Source organism: Ciconia boyciana, chromosome 1 (assembly GCF_034638445.1).
Source record: "Ciconia boyciana chromosome 1, ASM3463844v1, whole genome shotgun sequence".
Classification (NCBI taxonomy): Eukaryota; Metazoa; Chordata; class Aves; order Ciconiiformes; family Ciconiidae; genus Ciconia; species Ciconia boyciana.
This window is the reverse complement of record NC_132934.1, coordinates 220,257,773-220,275,569: the sequence shown is the minus strand read 5'-3', so window position 1 is coordinate 220,275,569 and position 17,797 is coordinate 220,257,773. Positions and strand designations below refer to the sequence as shown.

At 64.8% G+C, this 17,797-nt stretch overlaps 3 protein-coding genes across 5 annotated transcripts; 2 read left to right on the top strand and 1 right to left on the bottom strand.

Annotated features, from left to right (window-relative positions):
- The first annotated feature begins 252 nt into the window (after nucleotides 1-252).
- On the top strand, nucleotides 253-7,110 carry TPP1 (tripeptidyl peptidase 1). 2 transcript variants are annotated; one of them, XM_072851095.1, is made up of 13 exons: nucleotides 253-496; nucleotides 870-959; nucleotides 1,028-1,167; nucleotides 1,249-1,399; nucleotides 1,990-2,111; nucleotides 2,910-3,109; nucleotides 3,364-3,562; nucleotides 4,878-5,066; nucleotides 5,302-5,374; nucleotides 5,693-5,813; nucleotides 6,019-6,177; nucleotides 6,251-6,388; nucleotides 6,875-7,110. In XM_072851095.1, the coding sequence occupies exons 1-13, from the start codon at nucleotides 390-392 to the stop codon at nucleotides 7,013-7,015; spliced, it is 1,830 nt and encodes a 609-aa protein (XP_072707196.1). In that variant the 5' UTR covers nucleotides 253-389; the 3' UTR covers nucleotides 7,016-7,110. The 2 variants fall into 2 exon arrangements, with proteins under 2 accessions (XP_072707196.1, XP_072707197.1); XM_072851096.1 differs by lacking the exon at nucleotides 253-496 and adding an exon at nucleotides 563-612.
- Nucleotides 7,111-7,245: 135 nt separating this feature from the next.
- TAF10 (TATA-box binding protein associated factor 10) lies at nucleotides 7,246-9,346 on the top strand. The gene is made up of 5 exons (XM_072851100.1): nucleotides 7,246-7,465; nucleotides 7,836-7,993; nucleotides 8,080-8,144; nucleotides 8,291-8,405; nucleotides 9,083-9,346. The coding sequence occupies exons 1-5, from the start codon at nucleotides 7,267-7,269 to the stop codon at nucleotides 9,170-9,172; spliced, it is 627 nt and encodes a 208-aa protein (XP_072707201.1). The 5' UTR covers nucleotides 7,246-7,266; the 3' UTR covers nucleotides 9,173-9,346.
- A 436-nt stretch (nucleotides 9,347-9,782) lies between these two features.
- On the bottom strand, nucleotides 9,783-17,766 carry ILK (integrin linked kinase). Of its 2 annotated transcripts, none has more exons than XM_072851098.1 (13): nucleotides 17,647-17,766; nucleotides 15,095-15,194; nucleotides 13,543-13,708; nucleotides 13,076-13,171; nucleotides 12,817-12,913; nucleotides 12,622-12,705; nucleotides 12,277-12,362; nucleotides 11,825-11,934; nucleotides 11,450-11,577; nucleotides 11,059-11,180; nucleotides 10,872-10,971; nucleotides 10,652-10,782; nucleotides 9,783-10,449 (listed from the first exon to the last, which is right to left on the bottom strand). In XM_072851098.1, the coding sequence occupies exons 2-13, from the start codon at nucleotides 15,181-15,183 to the stop codon at nucleotides 10,300-10,302; spliced, it is 1,359 nt and encodes a 452-aa protein (XP_072707199.1). In that variant the 5' UTR covers nucleotides 15,184-15,194; nucleotides 17,647-17,766; the 3' UTR covers nucleotides 9,783-10,299. The 2 variants fall into 2 exon arrangements, with proteins under 2 accessions (XP_072707199.1, XP_072707198.1); XM_072851097.1 differs by lacking the exon at nucleotides 17,647-17,766 and adding an exon at nucleotides 16,282-16,423.
- Between the last annotated feature and the right edge of the window lie 31 nt (nucleotides 17,767-17,797).

Sequence of the window (17,797 nt, the reverse complement as noted above, 5' to 3'; positions counted from 1 at the left end):
AGCCCAGGAGCCGCACGGGACCACCAGCCCTACATGGACTCCTGCCCCACCCAGCCCGCGACCCCTACATGGACCCTCGGCCCAGGGCAGCAGCCACGGCTGCATCTCCTGCCCGGGCCATCCCACCGTGCTGCTGCACCCCGGGCTGCTGCGGTAACGGCTCCGCGACGCTCTGGCAGGCGTCCGGGAGAGGGAGGGGAAGATCGGGGCGGGGCAGCACGGACCAGACCGCGCCGGGAGGCGGCCGGTGCCGTGCCCGGGCAGCCTGTCTGGGCCGCTAGCAAGCGGCCTTCCGTGACCGGAGCCCACCGCAGGCCTGGCGGTGCGGCCCCCCGGCGAGTCGCCGGGAGGATGGGCTGGTACCGGTCCCGGTGCTCTCAGCCACGGTAATGGTCCCGGTCCCGGTCCCGGTCCCGGTCCCGGTCCCGGTCCCGGTCTGGCAGTCACGACCTGCGGCCCCGAGGAACTCCCGCGCCCGGACCGCCGTGACTGACGGGTATAGGGCCCTGCCCACCACGTGACCGTGGCTTCGGCCTCGTCATGTGACCGGGAATCATGCGCCCCCACACGTGATCGGGGCACTGCGGCGGGAGGCGGCGGGATGGCGCGGGGGTAACGGGGACCGGGGGGGCCGAGGGCTCGGGGGGTCAGGCGGGGCTCCCTGGCCTGGGGGTGACGGGGGGTCGGGGGGGTCAGGCGGGGCTCCCCGGCCCAGGGGTGACGGGGGGTCGGGCGGGGCTCCCCGGCCCGGGGGTGGCTGGGGCTCGGGACGACAGGCAAGGCACCTGGCAGTCCCCGGGTTTCCCCTGGTGCGGCCGGTGGCCCCGGTGCCGCGCCGGTGCCCGCTCTCCCCTGACCGCCTGTTGCAGGTGTGGGGGGGTCCCCGCCGTGCTGGCGCTGTGTGCAGCCGCCTGGAGCTGCGCCGCGGGCCTGGCCCTGGAGCGGGACCAGCAGTTCCGGTAGGTGCCGGGTCGGTGGGACAGGACGGAGTGCCGGTGCCCGCCTGTCGCTCACAGCGTGCCCGCAGCGTGCCCCCTGGCTGGACCCATACAGGCCGCGTGAACCCCGGCCACGAAGTGCTGCTGACCTTCGCCCTCCGGCAACGAGGCATGGGCCGCCTTGCCCGGCTCGTCGATGCTGTCTCAGACCCCCACTCGCCACGATACGGTAATGGCTGTGCGCCTGAGCCCTGCCAGGTCCCCTCAGGCCCTGCAAGCAGGGTGCTCTGACCCTCTCTGTGCCTCACAGGCCAGTACCTGTCCCTGGAGCAGGTGCAGGACCTTGTCGAGCCGACCCCAGCCACGCTCATGGCAGTGCTGAAGTGGCTGCAAGGCCATGGTGTTGAGAACTGCAGGAGTGTTATCACCCTTGATTTCCTGGAGTGCTGCATGCCAGCGAGGTGAGCCCTGGGTGGGGCTGGGCCCCACTGTGGTGGCTGTACCATTCCCACAAAGACAGGAGAAGCCAGACCCTGCCCCTGCCTGCTGCACCTTCCCCTTCCCCAAGGCGCTGCAATGCAGGCTGGGTGACGGAGGGCTGAGCCTCATTTCTGCCTGGGCTGTGAGGGCTCTGCAGCCAAGAGCTGGCTGCCTGTGTGCCTGGTCCTGGTGCTGGGGGGAGTCACAGCCAGTGACCTGGAGTACTGGAAACAAGACGTGCATATCCGTTGGGTGCTTGGGTGCAGCGCCCGCACCTCCTCTTGCCTTCTGTGGGGCCACCGAGTCCCCACTGGAGGACTGGGGATAGAGTTACAGGGGACCCTGCAGCGTCAGAGCGCTGGTTCAGTTTGGTGACGGGAATTGGTCAGGTACAGAAGGTGGTCTTTGCTTTACAAGGTCAGCTGTGCTGGTGGGAAGTGGAGCTCACCCCTGACTCATCCCAGCAGCAGGCAGGGTGGAAGGGCAGAGAACGGGCATGCTGCTGGACAGGCGCGCTGACGGCTGTCCCAGCTGCGTGAATCCTCGTGCGGTGGCTCTCCTTGTGTTGCAGCACGGCCGAGCGCCTCCTGCCAGGGGCTGAGTTCCACCGCTATGTGAAGGGCCAGCGCAGCGTTGTGCGCTCCCCGCTTCCCTACGCTGTCCCTGAGGAGCTGGCTGAGCACCTTGACTTTGGTACGTCCTACACAGGGGAGCTGAGGCTGCCCAGAGCTCTCACTGCCCAGGGTGCGGGTGGGAGGTTAAGCGTTGAGCAGCCAGGACTAGCCATCTCGGTGTCCCAGAGGACAGTGTGGCAGGCCCTCCAGCCATGGTCCCAGCTGCCCCTAGACCTCCCTGAGGAGCTTTGTGCATAGGATATAGATGCCCCATCCCTGGAAACATTCAAGGTCAGGTTGGACGGGGCTCTGAGCAACCTGATCTAGTGGAAGATGTCCCTGCTCATGGCAGGGGGCTTGGACTAGATGACCTTTAAAGGTCCCTTCCAAACCGTTATTCTATGATGTGGACAGGCAGCATCCAAAGTAAATGTTTCTTACTGGTACTCTCGGGCCTGGATGCTCAGTGCGGAGAGTTCAGGTGCAGCCTGTCTCTGTGGACATGCAGCTGCTTCTGAGGTGGAAATGCTCCCTTCTGTGAGTCCCTTTTGTGTGGGTCCCACGGCCGTTCCATGAGGAGAGCAGAAGGGGTGCCAAGCTGCGGTAGTGGCCCGGCAGTGGGGAGCCTGAGCTGTGCAGCCTGGGAATATCTGTGAGGACTGGCGAGGAAGCCAAGGGAGTACTTCCCCACCTCCTGTGTAGCACTCGGGGCAGGTGCTGCAGGGGATGGGCTCCCCCGAGCCCTGCTGCAGGCCGGCCCTCTTGGGCGCAAAGCCTGAGCGAGGATGGTGAAGGGGGAGCCGAGGGGCCATAATACTGTCTTCCCAGAGCTCTGGGCCCTAACAGCTGCTTCTTTTCCTGCTTGCTTGCACACCAGTGGGTGGCCTGCACCGGTTCCCCGCAGAGAGAAAGGTGGTCAGCAGAGCCTGGGCCAAGAAGGAAACGGAGACAAGGCAGCACTATGGAGGGAGAGCGGCTTTCCACCTGGGCGTGATGCCTTCCATCATTCGTAAGAGATACAACATGACAGGAGGAGACATCGGGCTACTGCCAAACAACAGCCAGGCCTGTGCCCAGGTAACTGGTGGAGCCGGTCCAGGTCAGAGGCCCATAGGCCATGGGAATTCCACACATTGGTGCATCTCCAACACTTTGCTGCTCTGGTGGTCCCAGGACAGCTGTGGGTATTCCTCAAGTGGCTAGTGGGAGCACCCGGTGGGCTAGCATTTCACAGACCCATACTGGGCCAACTTTCTAAGTCAGGAGAAAAAACGGACCTTGTTTTTTCAAGAGAAAACGAGAAAAAACTTGTCCACTCCTTGTCCCCCCAGTTCTTGGAACAGTATTTCCACCAGGCTGACCTGGCTGAGTTTATGCAGCTCTTTGGCAGCAGCTTTGGCCACCGCTCTCAGGTTGACCAAGTGGTTGGGCACCAGGGCAAGGGCAAGGCTGGGCTGGAGGCCAGTCTGGACGTGGAATACATCATGAGCACGGGTGCCAACATCTCCACGTGGGTCTTCAGCAATGCAGGTACTGGTCCCCCTCCAGAGTTGCCCTGTGACTGCTTCCATGCATCCCACTTGCTGTAGCACCGACACACCTGCCTGCTGTTAAGGGAAACACTTGCTCTCTGCATAAAAAATGGCTGTACTGAGTCTATCTGGCATCTGTCAAAGGGGAACGCCTGGAGGGGCGTACACGAACAGCACATGGCTGTGGCTGTGGTATATGGCTGTGGTATATCCCCAGAATGCTTTCCCAGCTACTATGGGCACGTACCTTGTGGGCTTCCAAATTTGGAGCTGTTGTCGGTTTCTAATAGCTCGTAGGGAAGTCATCTTCCATTGATTTCTGTAGTTGCTTTTGAGCCCATGTGAACTTTCAGCATCCAGAGTATCCTGTAACAGGGACTTCCATGCCTCGACTACACAATGTAAAGCAGTCACCCCACTCTGCTGCCTTTCCATGGAGGGAGAGCGCAGCAACTGTGTCTTTTTACTTTTTTCCTGCTTCTTTGGGGTTGAAGCTGATCTCGCCCATGAATCTACCAGTAGAGTGAATAAAGGAGAGTAAGGCAATTTGAGAAAACAAGGTTGCAAAACAGCCTGCACAAACGTGGCTACGGTGCTGTAGGACAAAGTGTGATCTGTCCGAGATCAGAAACTGGCTGAACAGGAGACGGAACGCCCTTAGGACTACCAGCTCTGTCTTCCTGATGGTGAAGGCGGGCACAGCTGTGCATTAACTTCCACCTCCTCCGTGCAGTCAGTGGTGTGGAAAGGGTGCAGAGACAGGCAGTTACATGAGCAACTGAGAGTGAGAAGGGGTGGCTGGGGCCCTGCTCTCCCCACCTCATGGAGAGGGATGAGGGACCTTGGCAGATGGAGGTGGAGCGTACATCAAACTGCTCTGGGACCCACTGTTACGGGTAGGGGGGCCAAGGCTTGTCTGAGTCTCAGAAGGGCTGCGTGGCTGTCTGGATGCCAAGGGTGGCTGCAGCCCTGCGACAGGTGCTCAGAGAAGGAGTGGATGAGTGTAGACCCCCTGCTCTGGGGATCAGCGTGACCCTTTCACCAGAGCCACTGGCAGAGCTGGAGCCTGGGGCCATCCACCGTGACAATCCCCGAGATCAGCCGTGCTGCCAGCAAGAGCTCACGGGAGAGCTCCAAACCAGCTGTGGTGCAGATCTGCTCTCTGTAGGCAGGGCAGGAGCTGAAGGGCTCAGCTCCTGGTGCTGGTGGTGCTGTTGAGGCATGGTCCCCCCCCTATGCTATCCCCCGCTTTTCCTCAAGCCTGGTGTCCTAGGAGGAGCTGAACCTGCAGCTGCAGGGTTCTGTCTCTGCAGGGAGGCACGAGAGCCAGGAGCCCTTCCTGGCCTGGCTGCTCCTGCTCAGCAATATGTCATCGCTGCCTTGGGTGCACTCCGTGAGCTATGGGGATGACGAGGACAGCCTGTCACTAGCCTACATGGAGCGTGTAAACGTGGAGTTCATGAAGGCAGCTGCCCGGGGCTTGACCATCCTGTTTGCCTCAGGTGCGTGCTGTTGCTGGCCCAGTGCGGGTGCATCCGAGGGTCCCAGCACTGTGGGGAACCTCTGTGCTGAACACCGAACGGGGACACTCTGCCCCTGCGCAGCCAGGATCCCCTGCCTGGGAATCCCAGCCTGGGAGGTGGAGACAGCCCTTCCCCCAGGTCGCTCCTGGGAGCATTTGGTGGACGATGAGCAGCTCGGATGCTGCCGGACTACCCCATCCATCTCTGTTGGCAGGTGACGATGGCGCTGGGTGCAGAAGGGTGCCCGGTGGGAACCACACTTTCCGGCCCAGCTTTCCAGCCTCAAGGTAGAGGAGGGAGGTGAACCTGGGTCCTGTGGAGATGTGAGGCTCTGCGCAGAGCTGGCTGCTGCAGCTTGCCCACAGCCGGGGCCAGCTGCTGCTGGCACTTCAAGCCCTGGCCTGTGGCTGGCTGCTGCCTCGAGCTGGTTTTGAGCCCCTTTGGGGGACTCCTGAGGGTCAGCCCCAGCAGCACGCCTGGGGTCGCTCACAGGCCTCAGAGCTGGGGGAACCTGTGCAGCTCCTCGGGAGGGGGCTGGTGCGTGGGATGCCACTGAGGCCCCAGGCAGTCGCGTGCCCACCCGCGGTGCCCACCTCTCCCCCCAGTCCCTACGTCACCACCGTGGGTGGAACGTCCTTCAAGAACCCCTTCCTGGTGACCGCAGAGGTGACGGACTACATTAGCGGGGGGGGCTTCAGCAACGTCTTCCCCATGCCCGATTACCAGGTGAGGAGGCGCCTGCTCTGCGGGACCCAGGGGCTGCGGCTGGGGCCGGGGGGCTGCGTGGCACTTGCGGGGGATGACTATGGGCGGTGGTGGGCACAAGCAGCCCCGGGGCTGGGCTGCAGGCCAGGGGAAGGAGGGGCAGAGGGGTGAGCAAGGGCAGGTTCCGCTGCCAGGCGTCCCGCTCCTTATCTTGCGCTCTCCCCAGGCTGCTGCAGTCGGGCGTTTCTTGCGCTCGGCCTCGAAGCTGCCTCCCAGCTCCTACTACAACAGCAGCGGCCGTGCCTACCCCGACCTGTCTGCCCTCTCCGACAACTACTGGGTGGTGACAAACCGCATCCCGCTGCCCTGGGTGTCGGGGACGTCGGTAAGGAGGACAGCCCCGTGCCGGTCCGCGGTGGCCGCGCTGCCGGGCGCTGAGGTGCTCGTGTCTCCGGCAGGCGTCCACGCCCGTGGTGGGGGGCATGGTGGCACTCATCAACGACCGGCGCCTGCAGCGGGGGCTCGCGCCCCTGGGCTTCCTCAACCCCGCGCTCTACCAGCTGCAGGAGCGGGGGCACGATGCTGCACTCTACGACGTGAGCTGGGCAGGGGGCCGGGGGGGCCGGGGCGCCTGGCCGATGGGTGCTGGTGGGGAAGCCTGGGGCGGGGCGGGGCCGACAGCGTCCTGCTGGGGGGCGGCTGGGGGGTGCTGGTGCTGCCTTCCCGCGGGAGGTGTGGCCGCGGGCCGTCTCCACAGCGTTTCCGCGGGCTGCGTGGGGCAGGGTCCCCTTGCGCTGCTGGGGGTGTGTGGGGGGGTTCCTGTGCTGCACAGGGGCGTGTGTCCTGAGGTTGGTCCGCTGCTGGCTGGGGAGGGGCGGCCCTCGCCCCGGGGGTGCCCCGAGGGGTTCCCATGCCCTCCCACGGGGCGCGTTCCCGGGGGTTCCTGTCCCACCGTGGGCTGCGGGGGGGGGTCCCTGAGTCCTCCCAGGGGCTGGGGGGGGGGGGGGGGGCTGTTCCCCGCGGGCCTGGCGCCGGCCACCGCGGTGGGGCCGGCCCGGCCGTGCTGAGGCCTGTCCCCGCAGGTCACGCAGGGCTGCCACCTCTCCTGCCTGGACGGCACCGTGCAGGGACAGGGCTTCTGCGCCGGCCCCGCCTGGGACCCCGTCACCGGCTGGGGCACCCCCAACTTCCCCCGCCTCCTGCGGGCGCTGCTGCCGCCCTGACCCGCCCGCGGCAGGGGGCGGGGCCGGGGGCGGGGCCACCGCGGGCCCGCGCGGCGGCGGGAGGTGCCGGCGCCAATAAAGCTGCGGGGCCCCGCCCCTGCCGTCTCCGTCTGTGCCGCGCGGCGCCGCCGGGGGGCGCGCGGGGCCGCGGGCTGCGCGGGGCGGGGCGCGGCGAGCGGCGGGGCCAGTGGGGCGGCGCGCCGTGCGCAGGCGCGGGGGAGGCGGCGCCCGGTGTCGCGCGGCGGCGGGCGATGAGCGGCAGCGCCGAGGCCGAACCCGCGCCCGCGGCCCCGGCCGCTCCGGCGCCGCCCGCGCCCGCGCCCGCGCCCGCCGCCGACAACAAGCCCAGCCCGGCCGCCGGCGGCAGCGGCGTTCCCGGGGCGCCCCCGGGCGCGGTGGGCGGCGCGGCGCGGGGAGCCGAGGGCGGCGCGGCTGGCGGGAGGGGCCCCGGTGAGCGCAGGGGTGGCGGGCCGGAAGGGCTGGGGCACGGGGCTGCTCGGAGCCGGGGGAGCGCCGGGGGGGGCCGGCTGGGCGGGGCCCGGCTGGGGGCGGCGGACCGGGGGCGCGGGGGCCGCGAGTGGGGGCCCCGGGGGACGGGACCCGCGCACAGGGGGTTCCCGCGGGGCGGGCGGCCCGTGAGCGCGCCCCGAGCTCGGGCACCGAGCTGGTCCGTCCGTGTAGTCCGGAGGTGCCTGGGGCTGCGGGGCGCCGTGACCGCGGGAGTCCCGGGTGCCGGCTCGTGGGGGACCGGGGTCCCGGCAGGTGGGGGGCCGGGGCCGCACTGGGGGACAGCTGCCCGCTGAGCGCTCTGTGCCCGCAGTGCCCGTCTCTGCAGCGGTGGCTGCCGCTCCCCCTGAAGGGGCTATGTCCAATGGGGTCTACGTGCCACCCAGTGCGGCCAATGGGGACGTGAAGCCGGTGGTCTCCACGACGCCGCTGGTGGACTTCCTCATGCAGCTGGAGGACTACACGCCTACGGTACATGGGACGCGCTGGGGGCAGGCTGCGCGCAGTGACGAGCTGCCTCCGGGAAGCAGAGTTCCTCCAACTTTTCTCTTGTACAGATCCCAGATGCTGTCACGGGCTATTACCTCAACAGAGCAGGATTCGAGGCCTCTGATCCACGCATGTAAGTGGCAGCAGGTGTGGTAGAGCGTGGCCTCAAGGACCCCACATGGGGTCTGATAGCTGGGGGCCCCAACAGAACTTCCGTGATCCCAGTGGTACTCTGTGCTGTCTGTCTGAAATTATCCCTTCTCTTTCTTTGCTGGGTAGCATTCGTTTGATCTCTTTGGCCGCACAGAAGTTTATTTCTGACATTGCTAACGATGCGCTGCAGCACTGCAAGATGAAGGGAACAGCCTCAGGCAGCTCCCGCAATAAGAGCAAGGTGAGAGAAGGACAGAATGGCTGCTCGGATGAGGGGAAACATCCTCTCCTGGGGCTGTAGCAAGCTAAACTTGCTGCCATTGAATGCGGGGATGTGGGTTTTAGAGTGTCTTAAACGTGTTGTGCTCCTGAAGGGTCAGCACGCTTACTAATAAGCTAGGGCTCTGCTGGTGGAAAAGAGACGTTGGCGGGAAGATGAGGTGGGCAGTGGAATTCGTGGAATATGCTTTGATGGCTTCACAGACATGTGCGAGTAGCCACACCTCATCACAGCGAGGGCCATCTAGGCCTGCGTCCTCCAACAGCGACCAAAACTCAAGATGCTTGGGGAAAAACGTAAACGGGGAGCAAGCGTGTAGCCATAGTTTCTGGGAATTCTCCCAGTCATCATCTGTTTGTGGCTTGGGGGCCTCATGAAGCTGATGTAATTTATAGCGTTGAGTAACGCTCAGTGTTTTTCTGTCCATTGAGCAGCTGAGGGCAGACAGCAAACAAAATGTGCAGTACTTAAGAGCTGGTTAATGCCCCAAACGCTGGTCTGCAGCTGCTTCTGGGAATTGTGCACACGCAGGTCACCAGAGCTTGGAGGGGAAAAATCCTAAACCCACAAGATTTTGAGGAATGCCTGGCAGCTTAGATTGTCCTTGCTGTGACTGATGCTACTCCTTGTCCCTTCAGGATAAGAAGTACACGCTGACCATGGAAGACCTGACACCAGCACTTGCAGAATATGGCATCAATGTGAAAAAGCCACATTACTTCACGTAAAGACTGAGGGATTGTCACTGGGAACTTTTTTAGGGTCGCTTCTGTGCCATTAAACAGCTGGGTAGTTTTTGTGGAAAGGCATCTTGTCTCCTGCCCATGCGCTAATGCCCTGCCTACAAGTAAAACAGCACACGAGCAGGCCTGCTAGGGTCTGTTCTCGCTACACCAACAGAAGTTGGTCCCCTGCCTTTGACAGGCCAGTGCAGAGAGAGGTTGGTTGCAGGGCTCGCAAGTGGTGGATTATAGTTGCACCTTCTGCCATTCCTAGGAGGGCTTAGCCCTGCCCCAAGAAGCTGAAGGAAGGTGGTCATAGTGGGAATAGGACTGCCCAACCCTCTTCACGTCTTCCTCCCGAGCATACCTGTTGCCTCTCAAGAGGAACGCTCGGGGGCCTGCGCAGGTAGCACTGCAGCCAGCCTGGGCCCTTCTCTCAAAAGAGGGGGGTGCTGTTAGCCCACCTGCTTTCCTTGCTCCAGTCACTGGAGGAGGGTTGGTACAGGTGCAGATCCAGAGCCTAGGACTCTGCAGACTGTTGGGCAGCCCCCGCATCAGTCTTTCCCCCTTTCTGTGGACAACGCCCTGTGCACGTACGCACCCCTCCACCAGCAGCCAGTTTTCATAACAAATGTTTATTTCAGATGCTGGCGGCTTTTCCGCATGGCCTGGATGGAAACGATAAAGAGTGAAGCGCAAAGCTGGGGTGGTGCTGGGCGCAACAGGCAAGCTTCACCCCACTGTCCTTAGTAGGAAAGAGCACCAGGACTGGGCATTGCCTAATGTGAGACTGTCAAGTCAGTGAGCTGCTCTGGGCCTGGGGACGAGGAGGACAGGGTGGCTCCACAGCCCCGGCCCAGCCGTGCTCAGTGTCGTGGGCCAGGCCTCCTGCTCAGTCTCTGCCCATAGCTGCCAGGGAGGATGGAGGTGCTGCCATAGATTTGGTGCTACAGTGTCTGAAGCCTGCAGAGCAGCTCCAGAGAAGGCAGCATTGTCTGTACCGTGTGTCCGTGGCTGGCTCAGGGTGAGGGGGCATTCCCTGCTCCCCCTTGGCTCTGGGGTTAAAGAAGGCACTTGGGGGTGGCGGGAAGGGAAGCATGGCAGCGTCAGCTGGCTGGGAGGCACCCCCCTCTCTACTTCTCCTGCATCTTCTCCAGGATGGGCACAATCATGTCAAACTTGGGGCGCTTGGCTGGGTCCTCGTTCATGCAGATCTTCATCAGCTTGCAGATGTGTGGGGATATGCCGGGTGGGATGGTTGGACGTAGCCCCTCCAGTGCCACCTGGGAGCATGGGAGAGCAGGGCAGGATCAGAAATCTGGACCCAGTCCTGCATTTGGGAGGCACAGCCCATACCTCTGGGAGGAGTGTTGGTGGGCTCTCCTTCGGTGGGCCTTGCCTCCCCTCCCTGCTGGGTGCTTAGGCCCCGTTATGCCCTGGCTGATCTGGTCCGGACCGGTGGATTTTGCCCAGCCCTCTCCTCACCTTCATGCCTATCTCCATGTTGGACAAGTCTGCAAATGGCACCTCACGGGTCACCAGCTCCCACAGCAGCACCGCGAAGCTCCACATGTCAGCTGAGCGCCTGTTAATTTCCTCTGGCTTCTTCTGCAAGGCTGCAGGGAATCCAGCACGGGGAGCTGAATGGGGCTGAGGGCGAGGAAGGGGCCAAGCAGCAGGAGGGGCCTGGCTAGCGGGTGCTCACCTTCTGGTGCCACCCAGGCTGGCGCGTACATCCTCCCTGGGCACTGGAAGGAGAACTTCACGTCAGCCATGCTGATCCGTGCTGTCATGTCCTCGTCGATCTGGGGAGAGAGGGGTGGTCAGAGGGGAGCCTGTCCTGCCCCAGTCTGCAGGGGGAAGGGCTGGGCCATGCGACACTGACAACTCACCATGATGCTGCGGCTGTTGAGGTGGTGGCGTGGGATGAGGGGCTCCAACGTGTGCAGGAAGGCCATGCCCCGTGCAATGTCAAAGGCGAATTTCACTGCCTGCATCTGGTCCACCACAAAGTCTGCAGGGAGGGAGGGGGCACGAGGGTAAGCGAGAGGGGGAGGTGCGTGTCACCTGCAGCGTGTGTGGGACAGAGGTGGTGTTGGCAGACGCATCGCACACGGGGTGTGGGGAAGGCGTGTGGACTGGAGACGGCTCACCCTGCGCCCACCCTGGTGTTGCAGCTGGAGGGGCCCTCTGCCACCCCCCAAACACATGGAGAAGCAACTTCTCGAGGATAGGGAGACTAGCCTCTGCCCCGGCTCTGTCACCCCCCCCATCAGCACTCACTTGTCCCCTCATGCAACACGTTGTAGAGGGAGCCATAGGGCATCCAGTGGCTGATGACAATGGGGTGGGGTGCTGGGGGGGACTGGCAGGCGCCCAGCACCGGTAGCACGTTGGGGTGAGAAAAGATCCTGCAAGAGAAGCGACAGGCCTGAGAACAGTGGGTGCTGCCCACACCCCCTCATCGCCTCCCTGCCCTTTGCACCGCTGCTGGTGTGCCATCCTCCCGGGGCCTCCCCGCAGCCTCTGCGCAGCGCTCTGGAGCACTACCACCCGACCCTGCAGACCTGGTTGGCTCCTGCCTATCTCGTACTCCTCTGGAGATAATGGCTGCCTGCGAGAGCCACGGCAGCCTTGGAGAAGGGTGTTGGCACTCACCGCAGCTTTGGGTATTCCTCATTGAAGTCTCGGCTCTTCCGAGTTGTCCAGTCCCGGATTTTCAGCATTTTGATGACAATGTCGTTGCCTTGCCAGCGCCCTTTCCACAACTGCAGGGAGACAGATGGAGAGAGTCACTGTGAGAGGACACACGGTCCCCGAGCACCTCCCAGCCCCTTGCACAGGACTGTGGGGCCTACAGAGCCCACAGGACCAACAGGTCCACAGCAACGTGGAGTGACTACGACGACAAAGCATGAGAGCGAACCCTGGCCTTTCAGTCCCGGGCAGGTGCCTTCCCTCTGTGTGGGCTGGCCCCATACCTGGACGTGGAAACCCACCAAGCAGTTGTGCCCCAATTCTGCACTCCGCAGCCAGCCAGGGGCTGGGGAGAGAGCAGTGGTCTGCATGGGTGCAGCTACCGTGTCCTGGGGGACAACAGGCCTACGTACCTCTCCTGACTGGTTTTCATTGAGTTTTTGGCTCAAGCTCAGCTGTTTGAAGTCTATTCCAGCAAGTTTGTTGAGAGTCCCATTTCCTGTAAGAAAAGGAGGAGATGCAGCCTGTGGCTGCATGGACCTTCCTCTTGATGTCCACCTGGGACTGCAGAGGGAGGCAGTACCAGTGGGACACCTCAGTCTGGTGAGGAGCCACCTTCAGTGAGGGGATTTCCCTCTCCAAAGCGAGCCATTTGCGGTGCAGGCTGCCGCCCCCTCCCCAGAAGCCTGCCCTACCGTGCAGGAGAGCTGTGCTCTCCCCTGCAACGGCATCCCCATCAGGGAAGGCTTTATCCTTACTGGGACGCGTGCGAGTCGTGCCCTTCCAGAAGGTATCCTTGTAGGGGATCTTGGTGAGGCTCTGGCCCAGCTTCTCAGCACGCTCTGGAGGGACAAGGAGTTTGGCAGCACAAGCAGAGAGCTCGCTGATGCTGAGCACAGGGGCTGCAGCAGGAGCCAGAAGTGGGTTGTGGGGTCAGGACGAGAACCTCCTACCTTTCAAGACCTCTCGCAGTGGTGCCTTGGCTTTGTCAATGGGCGTCTCGCCATATTTGTTCGCAATGCTGACCAAGGCCCCATTGCCCACCAGGTCCTGAGGGAGGAGAAAGCAAGCATCTGCACAGTTTGCTGTCCTCTTCTCAGCCTCTTCATACACGCCCAGCCTCCTGCCTCGTCCCTCCTCTCCCTCCCCATGCCCACCTCAGCCACCTCCCTCGCCCTGAGCTCCTGCCTGTGTCCAAGTGCTTCCACTCACCTCTGCCACCTGGTCATGTCCCCAGAAGCAGGCATAGTGCAGAGGTGTGTTCCCATGCTCATTCACAGCATTGATGTCGGCTTTGAACTGGATCAGCTGAGGGGACAATCCCTGTAAATCTAGAGCAGGTCCCCTTCCCCCCAGCACCTTGTCCTGGGAGAGGGCAGGAGCACCAACAGCAGCACATTTGCTGCCTCGGTGCGGGCAAGGTCTGCTGTTGCAAGGGGACTGAGGCTGGATGCAGGGCTTCTGTGGGGAGGGTGGAGGTGCCCAGAGGCGCCAAGGTGGGGATGCAGTAAGCTCAGGGCAAGGAAGCCGGCAGGTGACTGGGGAGCGAGTCCTGGGTGGGCAGAGCGGAGGGCTGCACAGAGTCCCGCTCAGTTTGCCACGGGGCTGCGCAAGGCACGAGAGGGGTGCCTGGAAGGCAGTGGGGAAGGGGCGGAGTGCTGGCTGTGGGAAGCAGGTACCTTCTGCACGATGTCGCGGTGGCCATGGCTGGCAGCCAGGTGCAGCGGGGTGTCGTCACCACGGTTCATGACATTGATGCGTGCTCCCCGCATGATGAGCATGTCGACCACGTTGGAGCGGCCCTCGCGGCAGGCCCAATGCAAGGGGCTGAAGCCGTGGTCATCCCTGTGGAGACAGCAGAGACAGCTCTGCTGAGTGGCTGCAGCCTGCCCGGGCAGGGAGAGAAGGGCCGAGCGCTGCCGGGGCGCTGCCGACAGCACCACAGCCAGCCAGGTATCACCATGCGCGCCTGCACTCGGGCTGCAGAGGCAAAGGGGACAGGCTGAGCGGCTCTCCTGCTCTCTCCCGTCCCCAGGAGGGCCCCGGAGGCCCTGGCCAAAGCCCATCTTCTCCCGGGCTGAATCACCGAGATGCTGGCAAAAGCCAGATCCCCTCCCCCGTCCCCCCCTCGGCTCCGGCAGTGCCTGGCCAAGTAAGGGAGGAGGAGACCAGCCAGGCCTTAAAAGGAGATTAGGGCCTGGCAGGCGGGGGCCACTGCATCCCTGGCTCCCCTCCAGCTCCAGCTCCCCGGCACAGCAGACCCCATCTGCCCCCCACCCCTCCCGCACCAACCCTGCGGGCGGGCGGGCAGGCAGGCAGGACGGACAGCCGGCCCCGCAGGCAGGGGGTACCCCGGCACAGGCACCTGGGACCAAAATGCCCCAGTGAGTGCCAGCCAGCCCCCAGTCCCTCAGGCACAACCTGTGGCACTGGGACAGCTCTATGCGACTGGGACCCCCGGGAGGGACTGAACGACACGGCCAAAGGAAGGACCCTTGCCCAGAACGAGTTCAGCAAAGACGCTGCCGTGGCCCGACAAGGGATCTTTGGTGTGCGGGCAAAAGGCTGTGCCGGCCCACAGGCAACGGAGACGTCTGCTCTAAACCTCGCGCCTGGCCTAAACGCTGCTCCTGAAAGACAGGCGGCAGCGCGTTGGATCGCGCAATCCCGCGGGAGCTCCTGGAGCAGGGGACGTGCTGTGAGGCGAGATCTGGGGCAGGGCACGCAGGGGCAGGGCGCAGGTCAGCCCCGTGCAGCTCCTGGCCCTGGGGTGGTTCCCAGCCCTCCTGTTAAATGCCAGCTGTGCTTCCACATGCCAACTGCAGTGCTCCCAGGAGAGGGGACAGGGGAAGCGGTCACCCAGACACACCAGCCACCCTGGGGACAGGGAGATTCTCCCCAGCACCCCCAGCCCAACCCCTGGCCGAGACGCGTCCCGTCCCGTCCCATCCCGTCCCGTGGCCGGGAGCAGCGGGCGGCCGAGGAAGCGGCTGGAGGATGTGCAGCCCTCATGCCTCAGCGATGCGGTAACTTCCTCCCGGCGGGGAGGAGCTGAATCCCACCCCCTCCCCAGGACACGGAGCAGAGCGGAAACGAGCCCCAGCCCTGGTCCAGCGCCCTCAGCCCGAGTCCAGCGCCCTCAGCCCGAGTCCAGCGCCCTCAGCCCGTGGTGCAGCTGAGCCAGGGACAGCACCTGGCGGGTCCAGCCTGGGCTGGGTCCCTCCTGCTCACCCCTGGTTGAGGTCGTTCTCGGTGTTGTCCAGCCAGAGGCGCACGGCCACTGCGTTGCCCTCTCGGCACTGCGTGAAGATGTCGTCCATCGCGGCTCTTGCTGTGGGGAGGGGTGTGTAAGGACACAGGGCCCCGCTGTGGAGCAGGGCTCCCTGCCCCCCTTTCCCACACGCAGCCCTGGGACCTGGACATCGCCTCCCACCGCCCCTCTGCTGCTGGTAGCCCCTCAGCTGGGGCGTCTCCCTGGGGGAGCTAGGACAGGAGCCTCGCGTCCCCCTCCTCGTCAGCCCTGCGGAAAACTGCGGGGACTGCTGAAGGCTGGGGACGGAGCTGGACTCGCAGCTGAAGGGGAAGTTCACGACTGACTCCAGTGTCACGGGTGCCTGCAGCAGCTCACAGGAAGCAGATTTGGCATCCACGGGCTTATCTGCAGGCCCAGCCAGACCCGGGTGCCCACATCTCCTGGGAGGGGGTCGGGGAGCAGAGCTGGAGGAGGTCCAGCACCACCCTGCAGGGATCCCATGGCTCCACACACCCTCCCGATCCCCAACTCCAATCCAGGCTTGGCTGAACTTGGCACACCATCATGCTCAAGAAACTGGGAGACCCCAAAGGTCCACAAGCTCCCCCTCTCTCCATTCTAATCAACAGACACCCCAGCCCAGAGCCAGGCAAAGAGCACGCATCCTGGTTCCATTTTTAACCCCTTGACAACAGCAGCCTCACTAAGACCCAGGGCTGCGCTGCCCCGAGCTCCCCAGCAGTGCAGGGACACACCTGGCAGGTACTTTCCTGCCTGGGGGTCTGCGGCATCAAGCAGGGATGTGGGGCTGCCCTTGGCGAGTCCCACAGTGCGGGTGCAGGGACAGACCAAGCACAATGCCCCCAACATACACCCCTGAGGGCTTAAACCTCAGGGTCTTAAACCCACAGGGTCTGGCACTCACCCAGCTGCAGCGGGACCCCCACCCGCTCTGAGCAGGCAGGACGGGCCCCGACACGCTCCCTGTGCCTGGCAGCTGGCCCCCCAGGACAGCCGGTCTGCCCGTGTCACGTGCTCCAGGCAGCTACGTGAGGCAAGGGACACACGAGACTGGCCTCACGGCCCGGACCCTTGAAGGGGCCTCATAGGCACCAGAATGGGCTCTAGAACTTCAAGGGCAGCGGCAGCCCTGCTCCCAGCTCACCGGCTGTGGTGGATGGAGCAGCTCTGCCCATGAGCTGCAAGGAGCCAGCGCTGTGCCCCAACCTGATGTCCTGCGGGTCCTGCCAGCCCCAGGGCTGATGGCACTGCCCCCAGAGTGGATTTTTCACCTACCCATCTGGGACGGGACCAGGGAAGGGGCATCCCAGCGATACCCCATCCCCATCTCAGCCCTGTGAGACTTGCATCCCACTGTCATCGCCACCTCTCATCCACCAGCCGTTACCCCAGCTCGGCCCAGGGCTGCTGTGCTCCTGCCTGTCACTGCACCAGCGCCTGCCTTGGTCCTGGCCAGGCTGCCAGGCCTCTCCCAGCCCCTGCCCTGCCTGAAACGAGGGGCCCTCTACTCCCCCATTGCCAAGTGGCCACGTCGGCCCTGCTGAGCCCCCTGTGGCCCCTTTCCCCACCACTCAGGCCGTGGTGCCATGATGTGGAGACCCAGGCCGCCTCGTGCCGCCCTGCTTGTTCCTCATCAGCCCCGACCCAAGACCTTTCCCCACTCTTCCCTGCAGCCCCCCCTCCAACCCCTTCCAGCGCAGCCCCAGCCCCAGCCCCATCCTGCCCCACGCACCCCAGGGCTCGACCCAGCCGTGGGCCCCAGCCTGCCCTGTCCCGTCCCAGCGGCACTGACCCCACACCAGCCACTGGCACAGGAGCCCCGGGGCAGCCCTGCGGGTCCCTGCCTGTCCTCAGTCAGCCCGTGCCCCTCGCCCCTGCCCGCCCACCCCAGCGCACCCCAAACACGGCTGCCACCAGCCAGCCTCTGCCCACGCCAGCACAGCCTAGCCCCCACCCCCCCAGACACCCCTTTTTTTGTTTCCTGCTCTGGACCGGCCCCAGCCCATCACCCAGCCCAAGGCCAGTCCCAGCCCCTGCCCAGCTCCAACCCCATCCCAACCCACCCGCACCTGGGCCCAGCCCAGCCTGCATGAACCCGAACCCCAGCCCCAGCCCTGCCTACCCCAAACCTGGCCCCGTCCCCAGCCTGTCCCCAGCCCCAGCCGCAGCCCACTCAAACCCACACCGCCCCCGGCCCGGCCCAGCCTGGACCAGCCCCAGCCCGGACCGGCCCCGACCTGGACCCGTCCTGCCCCCATCGCGTTCTGTCCCGGCCCCCGCCTGTCCCAGCCCGACCCCAACCCCGTCCCGGCTCAGCCTGACTCAGCCCGACCCCGGCCCGGCCCTGTCCGAGCCAACCCGCAGCCCCAGCCCTGCTTCCTCCCGGGCCGGGCCGGGCCCGACACGACACGGCCCGGCCCGGCCTCCAGCCGCAGTCGGCGCGGCCCCGCGCGGCCCGGCCCGACGCAGCCCGGCCCAGCCCGGCCCGGCCAGGCCAGGCCGCCCTTACCGACTCCGGCGGCGGCGCAGGGCGGCGGCTCGGCGAACGCGGGGCCGCGCGTGGGTTCCGCCCCGGGCCGGCCGCCGCCAGCGCCCCCTGCCGGCCGCGCGCCGCGCCGCACCGGCTCCGGGCTCCGCGCCCCGGCCGCGGGGCGCCGCGG

What these genes read in the sequence shown, in the direction of transcription:
- ILK (XM_072851097.1), bottom strand. Translation starts at nt 16,312, where the DNA reads ATGGGCAGAGCTGCTCCATCCACCACAGCCG. An exon ending in TCAACAGCCGCAGCATCATG is followed by an intron (nt 10,972 to 11,058) that starts GTGAGTTGTCAG and finishes CTCTCTCCCCAG; the next exon opens with ATCGACGAGGACATGACAGC. An exon ending in ACATGGAGATAGGCATGAAG is followed by an intron (nt 10,450 to 10,651) that starts GTGAGGAGAGGG and finishes CCATGCTCCCAG; the next exon opens with GTGGCACTGGAGGGGCTACG.
- TAF10 (XM_072851100.1), top strand. Translation starts at nt 7,267, where the DNA reads ATGAGCGGCAGCGCCGAGGCCGAACCCGCGCCCGCGGCCCCGGCCGCT. An exon ending in GGCTGGCGGGAGGGGCCCCG is followed by an intron (nt 7,466 to 7,835) that starts GTGAGCGCAGGG and finishes CTGTGCCCGCAG; the next exon opens with TGCCCGTCTCTGCAGCGGTG. An exon ending in TGGAGGACTACACGCCTACG is followed by an intron (nt 7,994 to 8,079) that starts GTACATGGGACG and finishes TCTCTTGTACAG; the next exon opens with ATCCCAGATGCTGTCACGGG.
- TPP1 (XM_072851095.1), top strand. Translation starts at nt 390, where the DNA reads ATGGTCCCGGTCCCGGTCCCGGTCCCGGTCCCGGTCCCGGTCCCGGTC. An exon ending in GAGTGCTGCATGCCAGCGAG is followed by an intron (nt 1,400 to 1,989) that starts GTGAGCCCTGGG and finishes CTTGTGTTGCAG; the next exon opens with CACGGCCGAGCGCCTCCTGC. An exon ending in TCCCCATGCCCGATTACCAG is followed by an intron (nt 5,814 to 6,018) that starts GTGAGGAGGCGC and finishes CGCTCTCCCCAG; the next exon opens with GCTGCTGCAGTCGGGCGTTT.